At 42.3% G+C, this 24,488-nt stretch overlaps 1 protein-coding gene across 2 annotated transcripts; it reads left to right on the plus strand.

The window, feature by feature from the left end:
* Window positions 1-24,488, plus strand: LOC121446857 (carboxylesterase 1E-like). Of its 2 annotated transcripts, XM_041649714.1 has the most exons (14): window positions 1-137; window positions 5,038-5,242; window positions 7,908-8,058; window positions 10,762-10,895; window positions 12,195-12,348; window positions 13,672-13,776; window positions 14,398-14,502; window positions 15,662-15,700; window positions 16,923-17,063; window positions 18,666-18,746; window positions 19,348-19,495; window positions 22,743-22,868; window positions 23,828-23,900; window positions 24,133-24,488. In XM_041649714.1, the coding sequence occupies exons 1-14, from the start codon at window positions 83-85 to the stop codon at window positions 24,299-24,301; spliced, it is 1,686 nt and encodes a 561-aa protein (XP_041505648.1). In that variant the 5' UTR covers window positions 1-82; the 3' UTR covers window positions 24,302-24,488. The 2 variants fall into 2 exon arrangements, with proteins under 2 accessions (XP_041505648.1, XP_041505649.1); XM_041649715.1 differs by lacking the exon at window positions 18,666-18,746.

Here is a 24,488-nt window from a genome sequence, read left to right on the forward strand (position 1 = left end):
CAGCACATGGGTGGGGCCACTCTATTTTGCTTTATTGCAGATCTGAGTTGAAGTCTTCCCTGGGTTGCAAGTCTGTTTGTCCATGATGTGCCTTTGTGCGCTGGTTCTGGTGTCTCTATCAGCCTGCATGGCATTGGGTGAGTTCTTTTAAATACAAGCCAAAATACCTGCTCCAGATGGAGGCAGACAGAGATATGTATATAGCAAAGGTAAGATAGATTATGCAGGGTTTTGATTCTCTCGACCTGGGCTTGCTTGTGGGGTGACCCAGACCAGGGTTGCCCTGGGCCTGGATGCACTGGGATAGAAAAGGATAAATAACTCTGAGACCCAGGAGCACACGATGGTGAAGAAAGGCAAGGAGTCAACCCTGTGCCTCACAAAGAGAGGCAAAGATAGCTGTTTTCCTACTTTACTGGACTGTAGGGTAGATTAGAAAGACTTTTGTTGTTGTTTCTAAAGTGTGTAGCATGGTGGTTGTTGAGAGAAAGTGTAAGGAAACACGTGGATAAATAAGGATAGATTTCAAATGGAGTGGATTAAAAGAAAAGATAGGGCCAGGTCAACACATCAAGATCCAATGACCGTGGGAAAGGCATTTGTTATTAGGTGTTCTGAAGGGAAGGGACACAGAACTGGGTGAGGAGCAAAGGGGAAGAACCAGGCTCGGTCAGGAAAGTCTTGGCAAGTTGCTCTGTAGGATCTCCTCTGAACGAGGAGGTGAAGCAGCAGATATAGGTGTAAGATCTGTTTGAATTGCAAGGGAAAGTAGGGAGCACTGCCTGAATTGATTGTGTGGTGTACGGTTCTAAGGGATGAGGACAGAGGATGTGGTTCATGCTATGAGGTCTGGTTAAGGAAAGTGGCAAGGAACACTGGCTTGACTGGATAGATCCTAAGAGTGACAGACAGTTCCTGCAGAGTAATGGGTCCTACAAGTGAAAGCGTCAGACACACAGACTATATTCACAGTTAGTATATAGTGTAGCGTTGAGTCTCAATATATAGTCGCTCTATTTCAGTAGCTGAGAAATTGAGACTCGCAAAAATATATACTCTCCTCAGAGTTGTCTAGAAATTCACCTCTGGCTCATGAATCTAGAGCAAGTGGTCAGTCATCAGGGACCTGGCAGCCTCATCCCTTCTTAGGTTTATATTTCCCATGGACATAAGATACTGAGAAAAGCCTAGAACTGTGTAACAGTAAGAAAGGGATATGGAGATGAATGCTTCTGCACTGCTGGTCACCCAGGCAATGCCACTCCGATTCCATCCTTTGGAGGTTCATACTTCCAAATACTGTTAAGCGGGTATATTAACAGTACCTAGCAAGACTTTAGGGAGTAGTAAAGGAACTGAAATGTAAATTTGGCATATAACTGTCAGCTGCTGGTAACATTCTTGTCACCCCTCCTCATTATATCCAAACACACTTTACTTTGACTGATATGAGGGAAGGTTCATATGAGGGAAGGACTGAACTAATGTCCCCCTATACCTAAGTGATTTGTAACCTGACATTTAACAATTTTGCCAATCCCTCCTCTTCTACTGCCCTGGCTTTCACGGCACGTGTCCTCCTGACACTGCTCTTGGGACTGCTCTCACTCGAAGCCGGATTCGTGCCTGTTTTTCATCTTTGGATCTCTCCCCTCACTTACACCTCCTCTACCTACTATAGAGTCATTTGCACCCATGCTGTGACTCTCGCCCCACCTGCCCCTTCCTCACCGTCTTCCGGTACCGAGAGGACCAAACCCAAAGACATTTTCCTTTCTGTTTTGCTTCTTTTTGTCTTACTATTTATCCCAAGCTAGTCTAAACTCGAGGTGATCCTCAGAGCTCAATCTCAGTCACAAGTGCATCCCATCACACCTGGCTAATGGCATCTTTTACCAAGGTATTTGCTTGGTAGATCACTGCCTTCATCTTATAAGAAGCCAACATCGCTTGCTCACACTTTAGTATACTGTTTTTTGCTTTTCTTTAGCCCTACATCAGGGCAGGTAACAAGTCTTCATTTCTCATTTATTTATTTATATTTCTTCAGACCAGTTTCCTCTTAATTATTAATGGGCCCTATTCTCAGGAAAAAAATTCTTAAAGTTCATGAAAACAATCAACATGCAGTGTTGTTGTCTTAGATCTCCTCATGCCCAGGTTTCCCAGGAAGTCTGGTCCAAGTGACATGGGAATAATTAACACCAATGACAAAAGGAGAAAAATGTAGGATTGACTTCTAATGACATTAGGCCAGACCCCAAGCCTATAACTTCATTTTCTCCAAAGGGTTTACAGTGTTAATTGCTCTTATCTCTATAAAGCTCATATTAGATTTTGGACGAATTATGTTCTTATATACTAAAGATCTTAAAGTAAAAACTTAGGTCATTAGTTAAATGCCATTAAGTCAAAACATCACTAGTTAAATGCCATTAACATCTCTACTCCAATCTTCATTTGTTTTTATTTACAGTAATTAGTAACAGAAACAATGAAAAGTAACCCAAATGTACCCATTATGATGTTGGTTATTGAAGCCATGTGTCATGGATGACATTTTATAAGATACTTTCCCATGAAGACACCCCAGCGCCACAAACTATTTTTCTATTTGATGGTGTGTGAAATTTTCTTTTGCAAGCATATTTTAAGAATGTGTACTTTTTTACCTACACCATCTGTATACAATGGGGAACAACATGAAGGCAAGAGAACTCATTTCTTATGAATGATGTTCTAACAACATAACTCGTCATCAAACGATGAAGCAAAGGGATTGTTGATGGTGAAGTGCGGGAATGTCCTTCTGCCTCTAGAAGAAAGATCAAGTTTGTCACTTCAGATCTGACAGCAGGTAGAAGGAAGACAGATGAGGAAACTTGGAGGACACGAGCAAAGATTGTCTGCTTTGCAAGAATGGAGCCAATGGTTCAGACAGGGCCTGATACCCAGTTTTCTTTACATTTAGATGACCCTACAGAGAGTCACCAGGATATTTTAGAAGATCATTGTGATCTTGGGACCAAAACTGTTATTGCTGTATTCTTCTTCTCGGCATGAAACCTAATGATATTTCCTTCCCTGACTTTTACCTTCTCATCCAAGATTATCTTACCCTTCCTACAGAATTCTACAAGCAGTCATATGCCACCTTCCCCTCGTAGCCATGCCCTGTGCTATTCTTATTTCTTCTTGCTCAGTTATCCCTCAGCCTTTCATCTTTCTTTAATTTATTTTTTCTTTTTTATTGATTTTTATTGAGCTCTACATTTTTATCTGAACCCTCCCTGCCTCTCCACTTTCCCTCAAAACTCCCCCAAGGGCCCCATGCTCCTAATTTCAGAAGATCTTGTCTTCTTCTACTTCCCATGTAGATTAGATCTCTATATATGTTTCTCTTAGTGTCCTCATTGTTGTCTAAGTTCTCTGGGATTGTGATTCATAGGCTGGTTTCCTTTGCTTTATATTTAAAAACCACTTATGAATGAGTACATGGGATAATTGTCTTTCTGTGTCTGGGTTACCTCACTCAAAATAATATTTTCTAGCTCTATCCATTTTCCTGCAAAGTTCAAGATGTCGTTATTTTTTTCTGCTGTGTAGTACTCCATTATGTAAATGTACTACATTTTCCTTATTCATTCTTCAGTCAAGGGGCATTTAGGTTGTCACCAGGTTCTGGCTATGACAAACAATGCTGCTATAAACATAGTTGAGCACATGTCCTTGTGGCATGATTGAGCATCCTTTGGATATATACCCAAAACTGGTATTATTGGGTCTTGAGGAAGGTTGTTTCCTAATTTTCTGAGAAATCATCACACTGACATCAAAAGAGGATATACTAGCTTGCACTTTCATCAGCAATGCAGGAGTGTTCCCTTTTTACCACAACCTCTCCAGCATAAGTTGTCATCAGTGTTTTTGATCTTGGCCATTCTTTCAGGTGTAAGATGGAATCTCAGAGTTGTTTTGATTTCCATTTCTCTGATGACTAAGGATGTCAAACATTTCCTGAAGTGTCTTTCAGCCATTTTAGATTCCTTTGTTGAGAGTTCTCTGTTTAGGTCTGTGCTCCATTTTTTTTTTATTGGATTATGTGTTCTTTTGGTGACCAATTTCTTGAGTTCTTTGTATATTTTGGAGATCAGACCTCTGTCTCATGTGGGGTTAGTGAAGCTCTTTTCCCATTCTATAGGCTGTCATTTTGTCTTGTTGACCGTGTCCTTTGCTTTACAGAGGTTTTTCAGTTTCAGGAAGTCTAATTTATTAATTGTTTCTTTCAGTGTCTGTGCTGCTGGGGTTCTATTTAGGAAGTGGTTCCCTGTGCCAGTGTTTTCAAGTGTACTTCCCACTTTCTCTTCTATAAGGTTCAGTGTGGTTGGGTTTATGTTGAGGTCTTTGATGCATTTGAACTTGAGTTTTGTGCATGGTGATAGATATGGATCTATTTTCATTCTTCTGCGTATTGATATCCAGTTATGCCAGCACCATTTATTAAATATGCTTTCTTTTTTCCATTTGACATTTTTTGCCTTTCATCTTTCTTACCTCAAGTGCCAGTTCCAATGTGAATGGCACCAATCAGAAAGCCTCCTCCTTTCCTCTAAATCCTGATTCTCCTCTCAGGATGCACTTCCTTCATCTCAGCATTTGCCTGGCCATTCTGGGATAAGGGTAACTTCTTGTTTGTTTCCTCATCCAACATGTGTTTCTGCCTAGGATCTTACTGGCTCAGAGTTTCCAGAGGCTTCTAAGAGGGAAGCCAAGGTTTTGTTTATTTTAGCCTATTCTGTTTTTGCAGTGACCTTTGGATGGATACTTTTCTAGCTCCAATTTCAGCTTACTTTTTCATTTAGTGCTCTGACATAAGGGCAATTTTCTTCTTAGACTTTTTGTGTCAGAAGCGAATGAGACCTATGATAGTTCAAGTGACTCATTCAATGACACACCATCAAACTGTCCCAATCCACCCAGAACCCAGGTCTGACCTTTTCCTTCTATGAATTTATGTGTCCTCTCTTTGTCCACCAGGACACCCATCCTCATCACCTGTGGTGAACACCAGGCATGGCAAAGTCCTGGGGAAGTACGTCAGCTTAGAAGGTTTCGCACAGCCTGTGGCCGTCTTCCTCGGTGTCCCCTTTGCCAAGCCTCCTCTTGGATCCCTGAGGTTTGCTCCACCACAACCTGCAGAGCCCTGGAGCTTCGTGAAGAATGCCACCTCCTACCCTCCTATGTAAGCCACTGGACTGATTTGGGGCCTCTTTCACTTAGGAAATATGTCTCTCAGTGATGCAGGAAGGAATCCAAACAATTATCTTATCTACTATACATTGCTTTGGAATCTTTCAGGAATACTATAGAATGAATCATTTCAGAACCATAATAGCTTTTTGTAGTCTTGTGTTTAGCAAACATGCCTCGAGCACCTGTTGTAAGTCAGGTATTCTCTAGTTTGAAGATCCGTTAATGAACCAAACTCAAAGTCCTATAATGACTAAACTGTGTTTCTGTACGAGGGAGAGACAAGAGAAAGCACAGGAGTTAACAAATACATAATGCAACATGTTAGAATATGATAGGTAAGAAAAAGAGACATTCCAGTGTTATCTATCCCAATGCTCTCTCTTCTTTGCCAAAATTTGATGGGGATGGAGTAGGGAATGCCTGTCCCAGACATGTCTAGCTCTCCACTAACAACCAGTTAACAACCGCTAACAATGGTTTGTGTGCCCCAATTAGCCTGATCAGATGGTAAAAATTCAGCAGTTCTATATGGCCTTGTAGCCACCCCCAGAGAACCCAAGACACTCACAAACATCAGTTAAGATGTTATTTCTTTACTAGGTAAGGACTATCTGAGAATATCCAAGATTCCACCTCTGGCTGCCTTCTTTCCTTTTATGAAATCATATCTGTTGTTTTTATGTTCTGATACCAAATATAGTTTATGAGTACAGCAGACAAGTCAAGAAACATACAGAAACAAATGTAAGAAAACAAAAACCACATACAATGTTTCTATTCACAGAACTGTTATAATAGCATTAATGTTACTTATTTACCTGTTGTCTGTTTCCAGAAAATGGGTCATACATTTGGATAGCATAGGGGGCTGCCTGGCTTACTTGTTCTGTCAATACCCCTCTGACACTAAATAGTGCAGTCTGACAGTTAATAACAACCTAACATCCAACACTGAACTGAAACGTATCTACTCAGTCTCTAATATGGTGTCATTAGATTGTCTTTGGTATTCTCAATGGTATATATAACACTATGATCTTATGGCTAATAACTGCACATATTAATAACTGTTTTAGGGTCAGTGCTAAGAAATAACATTTCTGAGAAAAGAGTAAGAGTCTTTTGTTAAGTTTCCCTCCAGGTATATCCAAGTATGTCGGCTTCTTCCTTAGACACATGAGAAGATTCATTCACAGACACCTGCCAGTGCTTGGGCTTATTAAAAGAATAATCTGTGGCCACTAAAAAGATTGCTCAACAATTAAGAGCAGTTGCTGAGCTTGCAAAGGACCAGAGTTTATTTCCCATCACCAACACTGGGTGGCTCACAGCTGCCTGTAAATCCATCTCTAGGCTATCCAATGCAACCTTCTGATCTCCATGGGCACCCTCACACTGTGTGTATACCCTCATTTACACATACACATATGTATAAATAAAATAAATAAAAAATGAATAATTTGTGAATCTTGGGTAAATAAGCAAATAATATAATAACTGGAACCACAATAAATATACTTTAGTGTTGTAGAATTTATTTGAATACTAGTAAAGTTGAATTTTCCTCATTTTGATCATTTGTTTGAGTTATTGCTTTTATGAGTACTATAACCCTTACTTTTGTTGATATAAGAAAGCCTCCAGAGAATAGGCATCTAGACATGCCTTTCCTGGCTTCACGTTAGCCACTCAGCAACTTGGTCATCCTGGCACTGAGAGCCTCACTGTTTCTTGTACATACTGAGGCCAGGTGACTTCCACCTGTGTTACATAAGTTTGGACAATGTTACTTATAATTTACTTGGATTAAAAGCACTTCAGAGCCTGAATCATCCTAGCTGTGTGATCTTGGGCAGACTCTCAAACTTTCCTGTCTTGGTTTTCTCACCTATAACCTGAGAGTAAACGGAGAATCCAAGTATAGGGATGGTTTGCCCCATGAGTTTGTACATTAGGAGAATGTATATCAGTACCAGACACAATTGCTAGCATTTCATCTTTGAAATCTGTTATCAGAGAATGCAATAGTGATTGCTGGAATAAGAAGACAATAAAAGACCTGATATGCAACCCCCTTAAGCACTCACCTCACATGGACCTGGGAGGTTGGGACTCAGAGCAAAGCTTGAATTCATTCAAGGCCATCCAGCTCATCAATGGCTGAACCAGGACTAGAAGGCAGTTCTTGTGAGGTCATCACACAAAATTATCACTCCTGACCTGCAACAGGCTGCCATCGGAGGGAACCCTTTGCATTAATAGGAGTCTCCCAAGACGTAGAGTATAGAGGACCACAGATACCCTGCAGCCCACTGTCTAAAGCACATAGGAGGACAGAGCCATGTACTGGTAGTGTGGGGACGTCATCTCCCAGAATAGGGCACTATATGAGCATTTTTGTTCTTGGCCCAGAGCATCCCAAGGCTCTGGAAGGGGGAGGCATCAAGTTTATCTCCATCTTCAGGGATGGGAAACTCTAAGAACCCCAGGGTTCTCACTAGTATTCTTAGATACCCTCACCAATTACACCCAAGTCTGGTCTAGTGAAAATAGCTCCACCCACAGTGCCAGCCCTTCAAGTGCAGTGCCCACCCCAAGGTGGTGTTTTCAGCTTTGTTCTAGAGGAACATCTGCTATTTTCTCTCTCCTCCTAGGTGTTCCCAAGATGCGGTGAGAGGGAAGATAGTCAATGACCTCCTAACGAACCGCAAGGAGAAAATTGATCTCGAGTTTTCTGAAGACTGTCTCTACCTGAATATTTACACTCCTGCCAACTTGATGAAGAAGAAAAGGGACAGGCTGCCGGTAAGTGCACAACCCACTGACTCAAACCCATGAGCTCCAGCATCTAGATCTCTGGGCCACTAGAAGGCAACAACAGCAGCTGGACACAGGGTACATGGTCAGACTGATTCAAGGGACTCCTCACTGCATTGTTCCTTATTTCACCGTTGCCCAAAGACATCAGACTTGCTGCCCACCTGGAATTACAACCTGATTTTTACATGTTCTCTTATGCTACTAACAGGAAGAAGACCACTTTCAGTTATTAGATTAGAATCTGATCCCAGAGCAGCTAAGACACAATTTACAATGATGTTAGTGCCAGAAAGAGAAAAATGAATAGCCCAAGCCTTTCTACACAGGTAGAGAAACTGAGGCTTGGGTAGGGAAGAGGGCACACAGAAGGGGTCACAGGACAAGGGCTTGGGTCTTCCGTCTTCACATCTGTGCTCCTAGGCAGGGGCTGGCAAGGGAGCTGTGCGCTGCCTTTTCCCCCACATCGCCTGTGACAGCTTCTAGGTGGAAACTCTAAAGTAAGGCTCTTGATTGCAGTAGGGAGGGAGGACTCTGGGCAATCCCATTAGCACTCTTCTTGTCTGTTGCCAACTTTCTGTGATTTTATGATTTCTCCCTCCCCTCCCTAGTTGCCTTTGGCAGGTGCCGATGGCCTGCCTAGTGAGTCAGCATGTCCTATAGAAACATGAAGAGGCAGGGATAGGGCAGGCTGCCAGTTGTAGGCCAGAGTCCTGGGGAAGGACTACTGTAAAAGAGATGATTCTTGAAGTGGAGTAAGACAGGGTGTGAGAACTCACCCAGTCTCCCAGAATCCTCTAGGATAGAACTCAGAGTGAAGGAGGAGGCTGTAATCTTGAGAATAGTGTTTGGTTCTCAACATGTGTAGTTTGCATGAGGAGGTGAGAATAAGTTTCACTCTGGCTCATTGATTCGCCTCTATTGTGGACTCAGTGTATCTACATAGTCAGTCTCTGGCTCATAGGGAATAGGAACACAGACCATTATGGAGAGCCTTGTCCTGTGGTCTGCACATACATACACATCATAACGTCTTGAGCACGTCATTGCCCACCAGTCCTTGATCTCAGGTTTTACTCAAGACGAGTTTGACTCAGTCCTTCCTTGGGCATAATTAGTTCTATAGGAAGAGAAATAGGACCTTTGGGAGCCTGGGGGTAGGAGGTAGGTCCCCACTCCAGCAATGAACACAAGACCTTGACCGCAGGGCCTGGGTTTGAATCCTTGGTCTACATTTCACTTGCTGAAAGACCACGCCATGTCTTACCTTCTTAGTTTCTCCTCTTCACAGAAGAGTTATCCCTGTGGCCACTCAATGGTGACTGCCTAGCCAGTCCTGGTTCAGTAGGTAGGACAGCAGCAGCGATGTACCAGAGAGAAGGGATTATGGTCTTACTCTGTTAATGCCATAGAGTTTCAGGAGCTCCAACTCAGGTCAGCAGCATGTTACTGGATTGTGACCTTGAGCCATGGCAGGAGATGGGAACTCAGTGTGAAGTCATTGGGGCCAGACAGCTGCTAGGTCCCATCTCCAGCTTTTATTAGGGAGTAGTCTCTCATGCTCACCTATATTCCTATCTGTCAGGGTGGACCATGTAAGTATCTACATTGTAGATAATCATTTAAAATTACTCAGAACACTCTCACTGAATATTTTGTATTATTTTTATTAGTAATTGATAAGAAAAAAAAGCAGCTCTGCCGGCGCAGGAAATCCAATTAGGTCAAATCAAACCAAATCTAAACGCCCATTGTTTTATTAAGTCAGATGCTCTTGGGTGGCCAAGTGCATAGCAGGGAGACAGGACAGCAGGGAGCCCATGCAAACTCCAAACCATGTGTTTCTCCTCTGGGAGCTCACTTAAATACCCTGTGGGAGTGGCATGCTGGGATTTAGAGTCCAGACCAAAGAAACTCCCAGGTCAGGGAGTCTGGGATAGATGCCAGGGGCTGGGGACTATGCTCCCAACTTAACAGTAATGTTATATAAATATATAACATATATAATGTTGTGCAACATTATAAACTTTGTCCTCTCTCTGTTCTATTACACTTGAGCTTTTTAAATCCAGAAACTGTGAATTGGAGGCTATCGTGTCCTCCCTCCGCCTCAAGTCTTCTCACAGTCTTTGATGTGTTCTAGGCACTCGGGTACTTAAATGACTAAAGACGTCATAGAGGATGTGTATGTGAACTGGGCTTCGTAGGGTGGGGTGGAACTTGAGTGTGCAGAGACGACAGAGAAAGGGAACATTGGGAAGGGGTACCATTGAGGTTGTGTGTGGATCTTGAGACAATCCTCACATATGTTGGTATTATCAGAGCTGAAAGTAAAATTTGAATACCGCCCCTGGCTAATTTTTAGGCATCAGGATGGTGCAGTGGCCGAGAGCATGTGACATCCCTGGATCCCTCTGTTTCCCGTGATAGTGCTTCTTACTCTGGGAAGACCTGGATACACACTGTAAAGGGCGGGCCGGTGAAGGAAAGTCGAGGATGGTGACTGTGGTGGCCTCCTGGGCACATCCACACGAGATGAGGACAGACACCTTTTGCAATCAGCTGCCACGCCTTTGATTTGAGTGGTGATTTCCCAGAGCCAGGGTCTGGCCAAGAACACTAAGCCGGAAAATGCATGAGCTCCTCCCCAGTTCTACTTTCTATGACCAGGATGGTTCTTTTCTTGTCCAGGTGATGGTGTGGATCCACGGAGGAGGACTGGTGGTGGGTGGGGCATCCACCTATGATGGACTGGCCCTCTCTGCCCATGAAAACGTGGTGGTGGTGGCCATTCAGTACCGCCTGGGCATCTGGGGATTCTTCAGGTAGGGTTTCGGACTTCTTTTTCTGACTTCTTAGACCTGCCTTGGTCTTTAAAAAAAAAAATAGCACCCTGAAAGTGATTGATGATAAAGAAAACAGAAGTATTAGGCTCAGAATCTGGGTGGCCCAGAGCCAGCAAACAGACTGGGCTATTTCAGCAGAGTCAGGCAATGAATGGCTCTACTTTACAATGCATTAGTGGAGGAAATGAACTTAAATCTGTACCATAAAAGGGAAAAGCACATGGGAAGACAATAAGCTGGGGAGAAGAGAGGGCTGGGTTGTTGTCTTGGTTTTCTTTTCATTGCTGTGATAAAAACACCATAACAAAAGCAACTTAGGAAAGGAAGGTTTATTTGGCTTTTACATCCCAATCATTGCTGATCCCTGAGGGGAGTTAGGACAGGAATTTGAGAAAGAACTGAAACAGAGACCATGGAGGGATGTTTCTTATGGCCTCATGATTTTACCTTTGCCTCTTTCCTTGTGACTGTCTTCTCCTAGTGGCATGATATATACCCTTTGAATCTATTGGCTTGTGTTCTGCAGTGCAAAATGAATGTAGTCAGATTTTGTATTTTTATGTCCCTGAGGGCAGTGGGATGGATGATGGATACTCAGTACACCATCTCTAAAAGAAACAGTGAGAGCCCCATAAAGATCAGTGTAAGGATGGGAGGCAGGGGAAGTTCTCTATGTCAGGCATTAAAGCATAGCCGAATTCTGGAAGGTTCCCTGAGGACCCCCAGTCTATCCAATATTGTTGGTTGTTTTACTCTTTTGGATTGGAGGGGGTGACACTCAGCTCCCAAATAAATCACACACAGAGTCTTATTCTTAGTTTTGAATGCTCGGCCTTGGTTTGGCTTGTTTCTTGCCAGATTTTCTTAACTTAAATTATCCTATCTTTGGCCTCTAGGCTTTTCTCTTTCTCTGTTCCTATATACCTTTTCTTTTCCTTTGCTCAGTGTCTGGGTGTGTAGCTGGGTGGCTGGGTGGCTGGCCCCTGAAGTCTTCCTCCTTCCTTTCTCATTCCCAGATCCCTATTCTTCCAGATTTCTTTTCATATTTATCCTCTCTGCCCGCCAGCCCTGCCTATTTCTCTCTCTTGCCTCGCTATCAGCCATTCAGTTATTAGACCGCCAGGTGTTTTAGACAGGCTCAGCAACACAGCTTCACAAAGTGAAGCAAATGCAACATAATCAAAAGTAACACATCTTAAAATAATATTCTCCAACAATACAAGGACCTGGGATGGGAGCCTTGCTATTCTATTTATGTCCCCCTTTATTTTCTTGTAGCACAGGGGATGAACACAGCCTGGGGAACTGGGGCCACTTGGATCAGGTGGCTGCACTGAGGTGGATCCAGAACAATATTGCCAGTTTTGGAGGGGACCCGGGTTCTGTGACCATCTTTGGAGAGTCGGCAGGAAGTGAAAGTGTCTCTGTTCTTGTAAGTGTCCCTGTCAATCCAAGCTTAGTTTTGGTGAATTTGCTATGGGAGCTCTTGGAGACCAGCCATCTCCAAGGACCAAAGCATCTTTCCTTTCAATACAGAATTTCAGGAATCTACTTGTTGCAGAACACTAGATGAGGAGGAGTTAAGGAAAAAACTAAGTCTTTGTCATCTAGAAAGTTTACTGTCCAACTTTGTTTTCTAGAACCATAAGCCGGTCCAGTTACAGTCTTGGACAGCCACAATCTTAGTCTTCTCACTTGGTTGATTTTCCTCTTTGTTAATTATTTAGCATCAAGACTCACCACTTCTCATAGATCATCTATGATCTATCTGTATCTATTGGTCATCTAAAAACCAATGTATGTATCTATCTATATAATCTATCTACAACATCTATATATGCATCTACATCTGTCCGTTGATCTATGTATGCACCTGTCCATAATCTATCAATCCATCACTCATCATATCTTTATCATCTCTCTATCCATTCTCTGACTCATATTGTCTAATTATATTCCTTTTTTTACAGTGACACTTTCCTTAATAATGTAATGTCTTAAAAATATCTTCCCAAACATTATACATTCTTACATAATATTTTGATTTATAATTTCACACTATTTCACATCAAAACTGAGGAACTGCTTATTTACCTAATATTGTAATATATGGGTGTTGAAGTATTTCAAATGTTTCTATTATAATAAGTACAATATTAATTAAATGTTCTCTGTACCTCTGATCATTTCACACTTCCCTGCCCCTCTCTCTTTCATTTTCCTGTTCATTGTTCCAAATAAGCTATATCCTCAGTCCTTTTTATTATGATACTCTTTTTTTAGGGTAAGTTCTGAGTAATAAATATTCTATTGCAGAATTTGCAGCTAGGAATGGCCAAAACTATCTTTTAGGTAGTTTTGATCATTGTGATAGCACTTGTACACTTTCTGTTTTGTTTCTAAGTGGATACTCCGGTTTCAATACACCGAGGTTGTGTGGGGGGATCTCCGATTTGAGGTTGCAGAAGCAGACCAGGATAGACGAGGTTCCCTCCTTTCCACAGAGCACTGCAGTCCCTTGATGAGTGGGTAGGGGAAGGGAGGGGGTAGAAGAAGGAGACTTAAATGGCAGTAAGTAAGGAACTAGAAGCCATGAATCTGAGAGTTCAGCAAGGGATGGGTATGTGAAAGAGGCCGGAGGGAGGAAGGGGAAAGGGGAAATTTATGTAACTATTATCTCAAAAATGATTATAGAAAAGATTAGCTGGCTCTCCTGGGTGTATAAAGTCTTTCCTCGTCCCCTCTTTCCCCACAGGTGCTGTCTCCTCTGGCCAAGAACCTCTTCCACAGAGCCATTTCTGAGAGCAGTGTGGTCTTCACTTCTGGTTTACTTACGAAGGACGTCTCTTCACTGACTAAAGTCAGCTCCACACTGGACAGCTCTTGTCTATTTTCTCCTGATTTCCTGGGGTCTGGGCAGGGTTGTCTTTGTGCTTATGAGATTCATCCCAAGGGATTCCTGAAGTATGAGTGGCTGAACAGGAGGTGCTTTTAGAGCCTCATCTAAGTCACATTCTGCTGGCGCCTTGCCAAGCTCCCTCTGAATCGTGTTACTCAGATGGCCTGCAGTTCTGTACTGGTTGCATGTTGAGCCAGGGTGTATATCACCTGTGTTAGTTCCTGTACACTGGGTGCCGGAAGCTGAAGTCAAATGACCACTAAGTGAGGGAACGGGTCTGAACTAAACAGTGGAATCATGGGTCCTGACTCTTCAATTGTCTGTTCATGGTTTCTTTGAGATATTTTGGGAATTATAAGGAACCAGAATCAGATATGTGACACATTGATATCTGCTGTCACAATAATAATTAAAACAGAAAAAGCAATTCATGGGCCCCAGAAGCCGTACCAGCTGCTCTAAAAGTGTTAACAACACTTCCCTGTCTTTAGAGATGGGGTTTAGGATAGAAACCACTGTCTACACAAATGCTGGATACTGATGTTGCTCTTGACCTCTGCGGTTACCTGAAATCTTTTACAGAAAGTTGCTGTTACTGCTGGGTGCAAAACCACCACGTCTGCTGTCATTGTGCACTGCCTGCGCCAGAAGACGGAGAATGAACTCATGGAGGTCACGCTGAAAATGGTGAGTGTGTAGTGAACATTCTCTGCAGGCTTCAACCCAGGCTTCATCCAGTCTTCCCTCATCAGACTCTAAAGTGCAAGATTTTGTTAATTTTTAATTATGTGTTGATTTTTACCTATTGGGATCAGTATCAGTCAATGATGCCAACTGCAAATTTTGTGCTTTCTTTTTAAAAATATTTTTTTTAGCTTTTGAAATTAAAATATAATTACATCACTTCTCCCTTTCCTTTCATTCCTCATGCCCCTCCTCTTGCTTTCTCTCAAATTTTTGACCTCTCTTTCTTTAGTTGTTGATGTGTGTGTGTGTGTGTGTGTGTGTGTGTGTATGCATGTGCACACATGCTGAAAGTGAGTGTCAGTGAGCTTCTAGGAGTCAGAGTTTTCTGTTGTAAGAGCACACTATTCTTTGAAGCTTTGAACAGGAAAATAGATGGGTTGGAATAGAATCCTTGAGTAATCAATGTCTTAGTATGTGCCTGGATCTGGGTGCTCTGAAGGTATTACTGAGAATCTATACCTAAGCTTTATCTTCTGTGACTTCCTTCTGAAGCATGCCTGTTTCCTGGGAAAATAAAAGTTATCAGCATGCTACACTTACACCCTATCTGCTTAGAAACTTTCCAGCACCAATGTTCGAGCAATAATAGCTTTAGTTCAAACTTTGTTGAACTGAAACTGTTACGTACCCATTTTGAAGAATTACCTCTGTTCAGGAATATGGTGACCCTCTCATACCCAGACGTCTGCACTTATGAAGTGAAAGTAGGGGAGTGGGAAGGAATAGAAGGCTCATGCCATCCTGCTAGTTCATAACCCTAGCTCAGCCTCCCCTTGATGCTTCCACATCCTCGCCACCTTTTTCTACTGAAATTGGGGTGTTGCTGACAAGAAGAAAATGGGGGAATGGTTGTAAGAGAATGTAGGAACAGGGGGAAAAAACGTTCTCCCCAGAGCTCCAGTGACCCTGACTCTGGGTCCTAGGACCTGTTGACTCTCTGCTGTTGCCCCTCCCTCACCGTGCTCCTCCCTGTGCTGCGCAGAAAGGATCCCATTCAGGGTTCTCTAACATCAGCCAAGGAGGAACTAGGAGCACAGACTAAATGATCCGATTTTATATCAAGAAGGCTGACCACCATAATGTGCCTTTATTTCCACAGAACTTCTTGAAGCTTGATTTACAAGAAGATACCAAAGAAGTAAGGAAGTTTTAAAGCTTACTCCCTTAACAGCATTAGTCTTCAATTAACTACAGTTGGTAGAATTGCCCTTGGTGGATCATACTGATCTCTTGCGTGTGCTGTTGAGGCCAAGAGCAGCAAAGTCACTGGATCGTTGGTACAGCCACAGCAGCATGGCCGGCCTGCTCCCCTGACTGCCAGTTCAGTGCTCCAAATCATTATTTTATTTTTTGTGTTTTTTAAATTGATTTTTATTGAGCTCTACATTTTTCTCTGCACCCCTCCCTGCCACTCCCCTCCTCTTCCACCCTCCCCCATGGTCCCCATCCTCCTAATTTACTCAGGAGATCCTGTCTTTTTCTACTTCCCATGTAGATTAGATCTATGTATGTCTCTCTTATTGTCCTCATTGTTGTCTAAGTTCTCTGTGATTGTGATTTGTAGGATGGTTTTCTTTGCCTTATGTTTAAAAACCACTTATGAGTGAGTACATGTGATAATTGTCTTTCTGTGTCTGCGTTACCTCAAACATTATTTTTTTTTACAAATTTTGATTCCAAAATTAGTAGAGGATACAGTTATTATTTTAACTTTTGTTGTCATTGTTAGCAATGAAGGCAAAGAAAGAAGCTAGCCACAAAACCTTTGGCTCAGCAATTTCCTTAGAATATTTTATTCTTTGTATTTACCATGCTGTTATCACTCTGACTAACTCAAGATATTGGTCATCTAGCTGTAGGGACTTCTAAATTCCTCTTGTTTCTCTGTTCTTGATATTGGTGTGAGAGAGTCAAATTGACAGTGTTTTTAGGATGTCTCAGGAACAGTTAGTAGTGTAAGGAATAGTGAAGACTAATTCTAGGATAATATGCTACAGTTGAAATATATCGTACATGACACATGTTTAATTTGAGTCAAGGAGCCCCTCTATCCCTTCTTTGCCACCATTATCCTGCTATAGATAGATGTCCCTACTCAGGCCTTTGTAACTCTAGACTCTAGCTCCCTTCTAAGGATCCTGAGTGTCTGTGGCCACTCTCCACAGTCATGGGGTCTATGTTCCAGCTGCAGTCATGGGGTCTATGTTCTAGCTGCAGTCACGGGGTCTACATTCCAGCTGCAGTCACGGGGTCTACGTTCCAGCTGCAGTCACGGGGTCTACGTTCCAGCTGCCCCCTTAGATAGGCAGAGCAGAAGATGCGGGTGATTTATTTTAGACACTGTTCTGCCCTTTCCCCAGCACTATCCCTTTACACCAACTGTGATTGATGGAGTGGTGCTGCCCAAGGCCCCAGAAGAGATGCTGGCTGAGAAGAATTTCAATACTGTCCCCTATATAGTGGGAATCAACAAGCAAGAGTTTGCCTGGATCCTGCCAAACGTGAGCATGAACAAAACTGTTTGACATGTGCCCCTCCCCCTACCGATTATCCATCCAACTGTGCACCCATAAGGTCTTTGTTCAAGTCTTGTTTGGTGTCTAGGGCACCTGTCCCTGTTGTTATGAGTGGAGTCTTCCATGGTAACACTCTTGGGCCTCACCTGTCACCTGTCACCTGTCATCTGAGAAATGCTGGTCTGGGAACATGTTGTCATTGCTTTTCCCAGGCTTCTTGAGCCAGGAGAGACAGTAATTGTGCCAGTGAAATAACCAAATAAATCAAGAAAGCAGTTGAGAGTTCAGGAGCACTAGGCTTGGGCACAGGAAGACCCACTTGTACGTGGCCCCTCAAGTCTCGTGGATCCCATGGGTCCTCTCAGTGCCTCAGGGACAGTGTTCAGAAAGGTGATCTGACTGATTTATTTCTAATATGTAAAAAGAGGTTTTCTTCTTTAGAGATTGCAGAACTCGCCAACAGTGGTTAAAACAGGGCAGGTTTTACCCAGTAATGGATAACAGGGAGGGAAGGATTAAACATGTCCTGGACTCAAATCCCTGACGCCAAGACTGGGGATGTTTTCAGTAAGATGGAATCTAATTGCCACTTTCTATAGTGACTTATGTAAGAAAGATGCCAAAAACCAGTCTTCCTATCAGTGGGTTGTCCCTAAAGAAAGTGTAATTTCTGCTTGAAAGCATTGGACTTTCTCAGGCAGGCATAGCAGGGGCTCATAGTGCCTTAAGTTGCTGAAACAATCTGGATTCTCTAGAGTAGAGTCCTTGATGGGGTCAGTACATGCTGAGAGTTTCGCAACCCTTACTGGGGAATTTCAGATGTAATTGAAGAACCCAGCTACAATGACTGCAATGGGGATGTGAGGACCCAGACTGTTGCTCTGTCATTAGGCTTTCTGCTTCTACTTTAACCCTTGTCTAAATATTCTCCCACTGCCTAGGGGAACATAGTTCCCCTAGCCTGCTAAATATGTTTATAAGTGTCTTTATCTCACTCCTTTAGTTTCTGTATACAAAATCTTTTTGTTTTATTGATTTTTGTTAAACTCCTGGGAGACCGGTACCTGCTGTGAGACAGTGGTTTTATCCTGTAAAGATTTGTTTCTTGTCCTTGTTTAATAAAATGCTGACAGGCTAGTAGCCAGGCAGGAAGTATAGGTGGGGCGACCAGGCAGGATGTAGAGTAGAGGTAGGGCAATGAGAACGGGAGAACTCTGGGAAGAGGAAAAGTTCAGTCTTTAGTCGTCACCCAGACAGAGAGGAAGCAAGAAGAGAATGCCTCGCTGATGAAAGATCCCAAGCCACACAGCTGACACAGACAAGAATGATGGGCTAATTAATGTAAGAGTTAGTTAATACGAAGCCTGAGCTAATAGACCTACTAGTTTATAGTTAATGTAGTAGGCCTCTGTGTATTTCTTCAGGACTGAATGACTTTGGGACCTGGTGGGACAGAAACCTCTGTCAACAAGTACCCAGGGATGAGGAGCTAGAGCTGTAATCTCCCAGAGGGCAGGATGGTTTTCCTGGTTGTCTCTTCCTATTCATTCCTGAGAATTCACAAACACTTAACTATTTTTTAAACAGCTAATGGAATTTCCACCAACTGATGTAAAACTGGACAAGGAGATGGTCACGTGGCTCCTGACAAAAACTGCTTATTTCTTTGTAAGCATCTTATAGTCCACGGTAACTGGCTGAGGGACTGGCCCAAATTACCAACCATTTCTTTTTCTTTTTCTTCTCTCATGCATTACATCCTGATTGCAGTTTCCCCTCCCTCCACTCCTCCAAGCACCCCCCACCTTGTCCACTCCTCCTCCACTTCCCCTCAAAGAAAGATAAGGCCTCAGCCTTCACAGGGATAGCAAGTAAACAAGGTTACAATTCGACAGGCACAAACCTTTATATCAAGGCCGAATGAGGCAACCCAGTAGGAGGAAAAGGGTCCAGAGCAAGCCAAATAGTCTGAAACAGCTCCACTCCCACTGTTAGGAGTCCCACAAGAACCTCAAGCTAAACAACCATAGTGTATATGCAAAGGACCTAGCTCAGATTGACACAGGTTCATGATCGTCACTTCAGTCTTAGTAAAAAAGGATTGAGACTCACTTGGGCTCTGTACCCATGTTTTCCAACTTTATGATTTTGTCACCTCAGGAAGGATATATACAGAATATAGAAAACTCACAACCAATGAAATGTCCTCAACTGGCTGGAAAAGCCACACTGCTCAGCTGGAGGTGGTCACTTTGTTCATCCATTTCAGAACATACCGGAAGACGGGATTCCTGCTGCCACCGAGAAGTATTCACTGGACACGGATGACCCAGTCAGAAATAGAGATTTGTTCCCAGAGTTGATTGGGGATGTGATGTTTGGTGTGCCATCTGTGATTGTGTCTCGTAGCCACAGAGGTGAGTCCAACAGGTGGAATGGGCGCAACACACTGACCAGATTTGGTCTCTCACCTCCTAACCTCTCAGGATAGGCAGATGTGGAAGCTCCTTGTGGTGAGGCCTCAAAGTTTGGTGCAGAAAGAGTTCTGCAGTAGCAGCCTCTTCGGGCAGGTTGCAATTATGAGCAGTTAAGTTTCGCGTTGATCCCAGGAAACATCCCAGGGAGATGAAGAGCAACCCAGGAAGGAGACGGAGGCCAGTTGGCGATGCACAGCTAAGCACTTGCCCGCTGTGGGCAGTTGGCTCTGAGGAACTCTGAGAATGATCAGACGAGTGGTTTTAGGTTATTGCTTCTGAGCTAGAGGAAAGGCTATTTATCCACCACTGCGCATTTGTCATTGGTGTGTTTTGGATCTGCTGCACATATGGGAAGAACAGTTTACAGTGACCAGAGAAAGCTTTGAGGCAAAGGGCTCCTAGTGTTACCAGTACTGGGGTAGAAGTCAGGCTTCTTTGCCCAGACAAGATGGCTGCTGTAAACATGGTGAGGAAAGAGAGACTTATTTTGGTCATGGATTCAGTATGTGCAGAGAAGACTCTTCTGTTCTGTCCCTCAGGTGAGATTCATCATTTTGGGGGAGCATAGTGGAGCAAACATGCTCACTTCACAACACACGAAGAGAAAAATGCAGAAAGAGGTCAGGATAGACATCTCCCTTAGTGACACGATTTACTTTTAGTATGAGGAAACATTATTTGATTTTCATTTGTTGATTTCCTCTGCTGTAATTTTATTCTACTTACTTATTATTTATAAGTACTTTGGGAGTCTATGTTGACCCCAGACCTCTTACACATGACCTTTATTGTGTCAAAATATACTCCATCTCACACCAGGTGGTAGGGCGCAAGCCTTTAATCCCAGCACTCAGGGAGGTGGAGACAGGCTGATTTCTGTGAGTTCAAGGCCAGCCTGGTCTACAGAGTGAGTTCTAACATAGATAGAGCTGCACAGAGAAACCCTGTCTCAAAAAAATCAAGTATATACATATATGTGTATATATTCCATATCTTTTATTTGGTCAACTTTTTAATCATGAAAGTTAAATTTTATCAAACATTTTTCTGCATATAATGAGGTGCCTGTTTTTGTCCTCTACTTATAACATGAGCTATACTTATAGCATAGTCCCCATGTGTGTTAAACTCACAAGTCTAAGTACTGTTTGACCATGGTAAATTATCTATTCATTATGTCATTGAATTGGTTTGCTGGTGTTGTGTTGAGTATTTTCCCATCTGTATTCATTAAGGAACTTGGTATAGTTTTCTTTTCTTGTAGTGTCTTGTCTTATTTTCTTATCTGTGTGTTTCTGTCCCCATGGGAAAGAAACTGGAAATGTTCCATTGACTTTTGATGAAACTTGGTAAGAATTTGAGATACATGGTTCCCAGTTCTTTAAATATTAGTTGTGATCCTTCAGGGAAAGCATCACGTTTCTTGAATGAAAAACACGAATCACTAACTCAAGTTCATTCATTATTGATCTCCAGATTGTCTGTTTCTTCTTAGTTCAGTTTTGGTAAGATTTATTGAACTAACAGTTCATCTCCTTCTTCAAGGTGATCCAATCTGTGTTCATACAGTTGGTTGTAATAATCTCTCACGAGCTTTTGAATTCCTGTGTCAACTAGTGTAAGATTTTTCATATTTATTCTCAAAACCTTTTAAATAAACCTTTATAGTCTCACAAATCTCTCTGTCTCTTTCTCTGTCTTTTCCCATCCCCACCTTTATCTCTGGCTATTTAACTCAGTTCCAAACCACTCTCGGTGAGAACTCTGTCACTGGACTGCATTCCCAGCCCTCACAGGGCATCCCTGTCTGATCTTCATTTGCTCCCTTCTCTAGCTTTAGGCTTGGTTTGTTTTTCTACTTTCTTCCCCAACTCCCCATACTTTATGTATTTTATGTCAGAAATCACATCATTCTGTAAGGACAGTTTATTTTAGTCATAGAATATTTATATTAGTTATAGCTGTTAGTGCTATTTTTGACTTTCAACTTTAGGACTTGGAATTCACTTGCCCCGGCTCTAGAGTGTCCTAAACTCTATTTATATCTTTGACATTTGTGCTAACAGGTTTCATGTTATCTCTTTACTTCACCTTAAAAAGCTCTACTAATTTCTATAAGATATGTCTACTCATAATCAGTTAATTAATCAGTAAGTTTTTGTTTATTTCTATTCTTCTGAATGGCAGCTTTATACACTGTGTTATTCCTGAAACATAAAAGACTTGTATTCACTGTCTGTGTAATTAAATTTTAATAATAATAATAATAATAATAATAATAATAATAATAATAATATCACAGAGATACTTGCAGACTCATGTTCAGTACTACACTATTCACAATAGTGAAAAAGTAGAACTATTGGATGGATGAGTGGGGTAAATAAAATGTGGTATATAAAAAGTGAAATTTTATAAAGAAAATGGTTACCATATTTGCAAGAAAAAGAACTGAATGAGAAATCATGTTTAAGTAAAATAAACTTGACTTAGGAAGATAAATGATGAGAATCCCTCATATGGGGAGTTCAGATTTACGTTTGTATGTATATGTGCATGGAAGAGATAAACTAGAAAGAAGCCAATGAGAATAGAGGAGATCCTTGGGGAGAGGGGAGAGGAAAGAGGGCAATGTTAGACATTGTTCTAAAGGTAGAATAGCAGGGTGTGGTTACAAGGAAAGGCCCAAGCAAGTGGTAGGAATAGGCGTGAAGGGCAATGGGGGAAAGAAACAAATAAAACAAAATATATGTGGAAATATTATAATGAAACCCACTACTTTGATGCTAATTTGAAACATTAATTAATAACATAAATAGCACTTTCAGGCAAGTAGTTGGATTTTCTTTGCACTCCTGGAAATGAGTGAATAAAACACAGGGACGTATTCAACACCAGTCTGACTAGAAGACGCTTCGTGGTTGTGAGTCTTCCTGGAAGGAGCCTGTACCAGAACATTACCATGAATTCCTATCTGGTTTTTTGGGGAGTGCATTTTGTTCATTAGTTTTAAAGTCCATGAGTGCCTGACTCAAGTACCCCCTCCACTTCCCATTCATGACAGCCGAGCACGTCCAGGTGATACAAGAGTTCTTCTGCTCTGCTGAAGAGCAGGGCTTCCTTCACACGATACCATCCAAGGACATGCCTGATAACATGAACTGTGCACGAATCCATGTCTCCCCAGATGCTGGAGCCACCACCTACATGTACGAATTTCAATATCACCCAAGCTTCTTATCAAAACCAAATACGGTGATGGGAGACCATGGAGATGAACTTTACTCCGTCTTCGGAGCTCCTATTTTAAGAGGTAATGGTGCTTCGCTCCCTGTGTGCTGGTGGTTAAGAGATCTGGGTTCCAGTTTTGCTTCCATGACCCTGAGCACCTTTCTCCTCTCCTAAAATTTATTTCCCAACTCAGGGTAACAGGAATGAGTTAAACTGTCAGGTGCCGAGGCTTTCTCCCACTCCAGCACACCACAGGAAAGGTATCATGCTTTATATCAGGTTGTTGAGCACTAATATAACTAACAGAAATGTGTCTTCCAATTCCCCCACCTGAAGATAAGAATTCTGCTGCTTGATTTCCCACTTAGAATGGCATATCAGAATGTGAGTTAAGAAGATGTCAAGCAGTTGCTGACCATGAGTCTGATGTCATGTGCACCTGTCTGTCTATATGCTTACCTATTATCTAAAATTTGTCTTTTACTCATATTATAGCAAATAATATAATATTTTTTAAACACTTTCATGAACATCTTTAACACCTTAATTCTCAGTAGTTCATGTGATTTGTCCCATTTCAATGGCTGCTGATAACACCCTCTGGGCATCTCCCAATTAGGTATGTTTTAGGATGTTTTCTATTCTAATATCTTTTTCAAACTGTGAATATGGAAGTCTGAAGGGGATCTTGAGAAAAGACACACATACCAGAAATGCTTTCATACAAGGCATCACTGAACTGCAGCATCTGCAGCAAGAGTAGGGGAGAACTGGATGGTGAGTACGGAAAACAAAGCCAGCTAGGAATGAAGAGGATGACCACCGCTGAGTCCTGGATCATTCATTCTCAAACTGAAAGTGCACACCAGCTAACTATGGCCTTCCTGCAATGAATAATTGGACTCAGCAATTGTTGAGTTAGAACCCATGTTCTGCATTTATAACAAGCTATTACTGGGTCATGAACTCCATATTGAGTTATAATATTATATATATATTAAGTAACATAATATTATATATAAATAATCATATTTCCCACAGGTAATGCCTCAGAAGAGGAGACCAACCTCAGCAAGATGGTGATGAAATTCTGGGCCAACTTTGCTCGGAATGGGTGAGAACAGTACAAAGACATTGCCAAGATATTGGGCAGGATGGGACTGTTGGGAAGAGGTGGGTTTTAAGGTATAGGCCATCAATTCTCACCCTGCAGTCACAGTGCTCTGACAACGGTGCACTCCAATTTCTTGTTGTGCACAAGCCTTTGGCAGAGATAAACCAGGAATCCCTAGAAACGTCATAGAAATGTGGGTCCACACAGTAACTTTAAGAAATTCTGTTCCCAGGAACCCCAATGGGAAGGGGCTGCCATATTGGCCAGAGTATGACCAGAAGGAAGGGTACCTGCACATTGGAGCCACCACCCAGCAAGCCCAGAGACTGAAAGATAAGGAGGTGACTTTCTGGACTGAGCTCAGGGCCAAGAAGTCTCCACAGACAGACAGTACACACTGAGCTGTGAGTAGAAATTCTTCCAGCCTCAGGAGCCCAAAAAAGTTGAGATGAAGCTACTCCTTAGAAGATGCTTCACGGCCAAAGATGAATCTTTGAGAAGATTGGAGAATTTTGTTATGGGGATGGGCAGGGGACAGGGAAGGGAATGGTTGTACCTGTGGCCTCAATTTGGAGAATAAATGTCCAT

This window comes from Microtus oregoni, unplaced genomic scaffold, assembly GCF_018167655.1.
Source record: "Microtus oregoni isolate MIOR12 unplaced genomic scaffold, Mior012 000004F_ref0000308, whole genome shotgun sequence".
Classification (NCBI taxonomy): Eukaryota; Metazoa; Chordata; class Mammalia; order Rodentia; family Cricetidae; genus Microtus; species Microtus oregoni.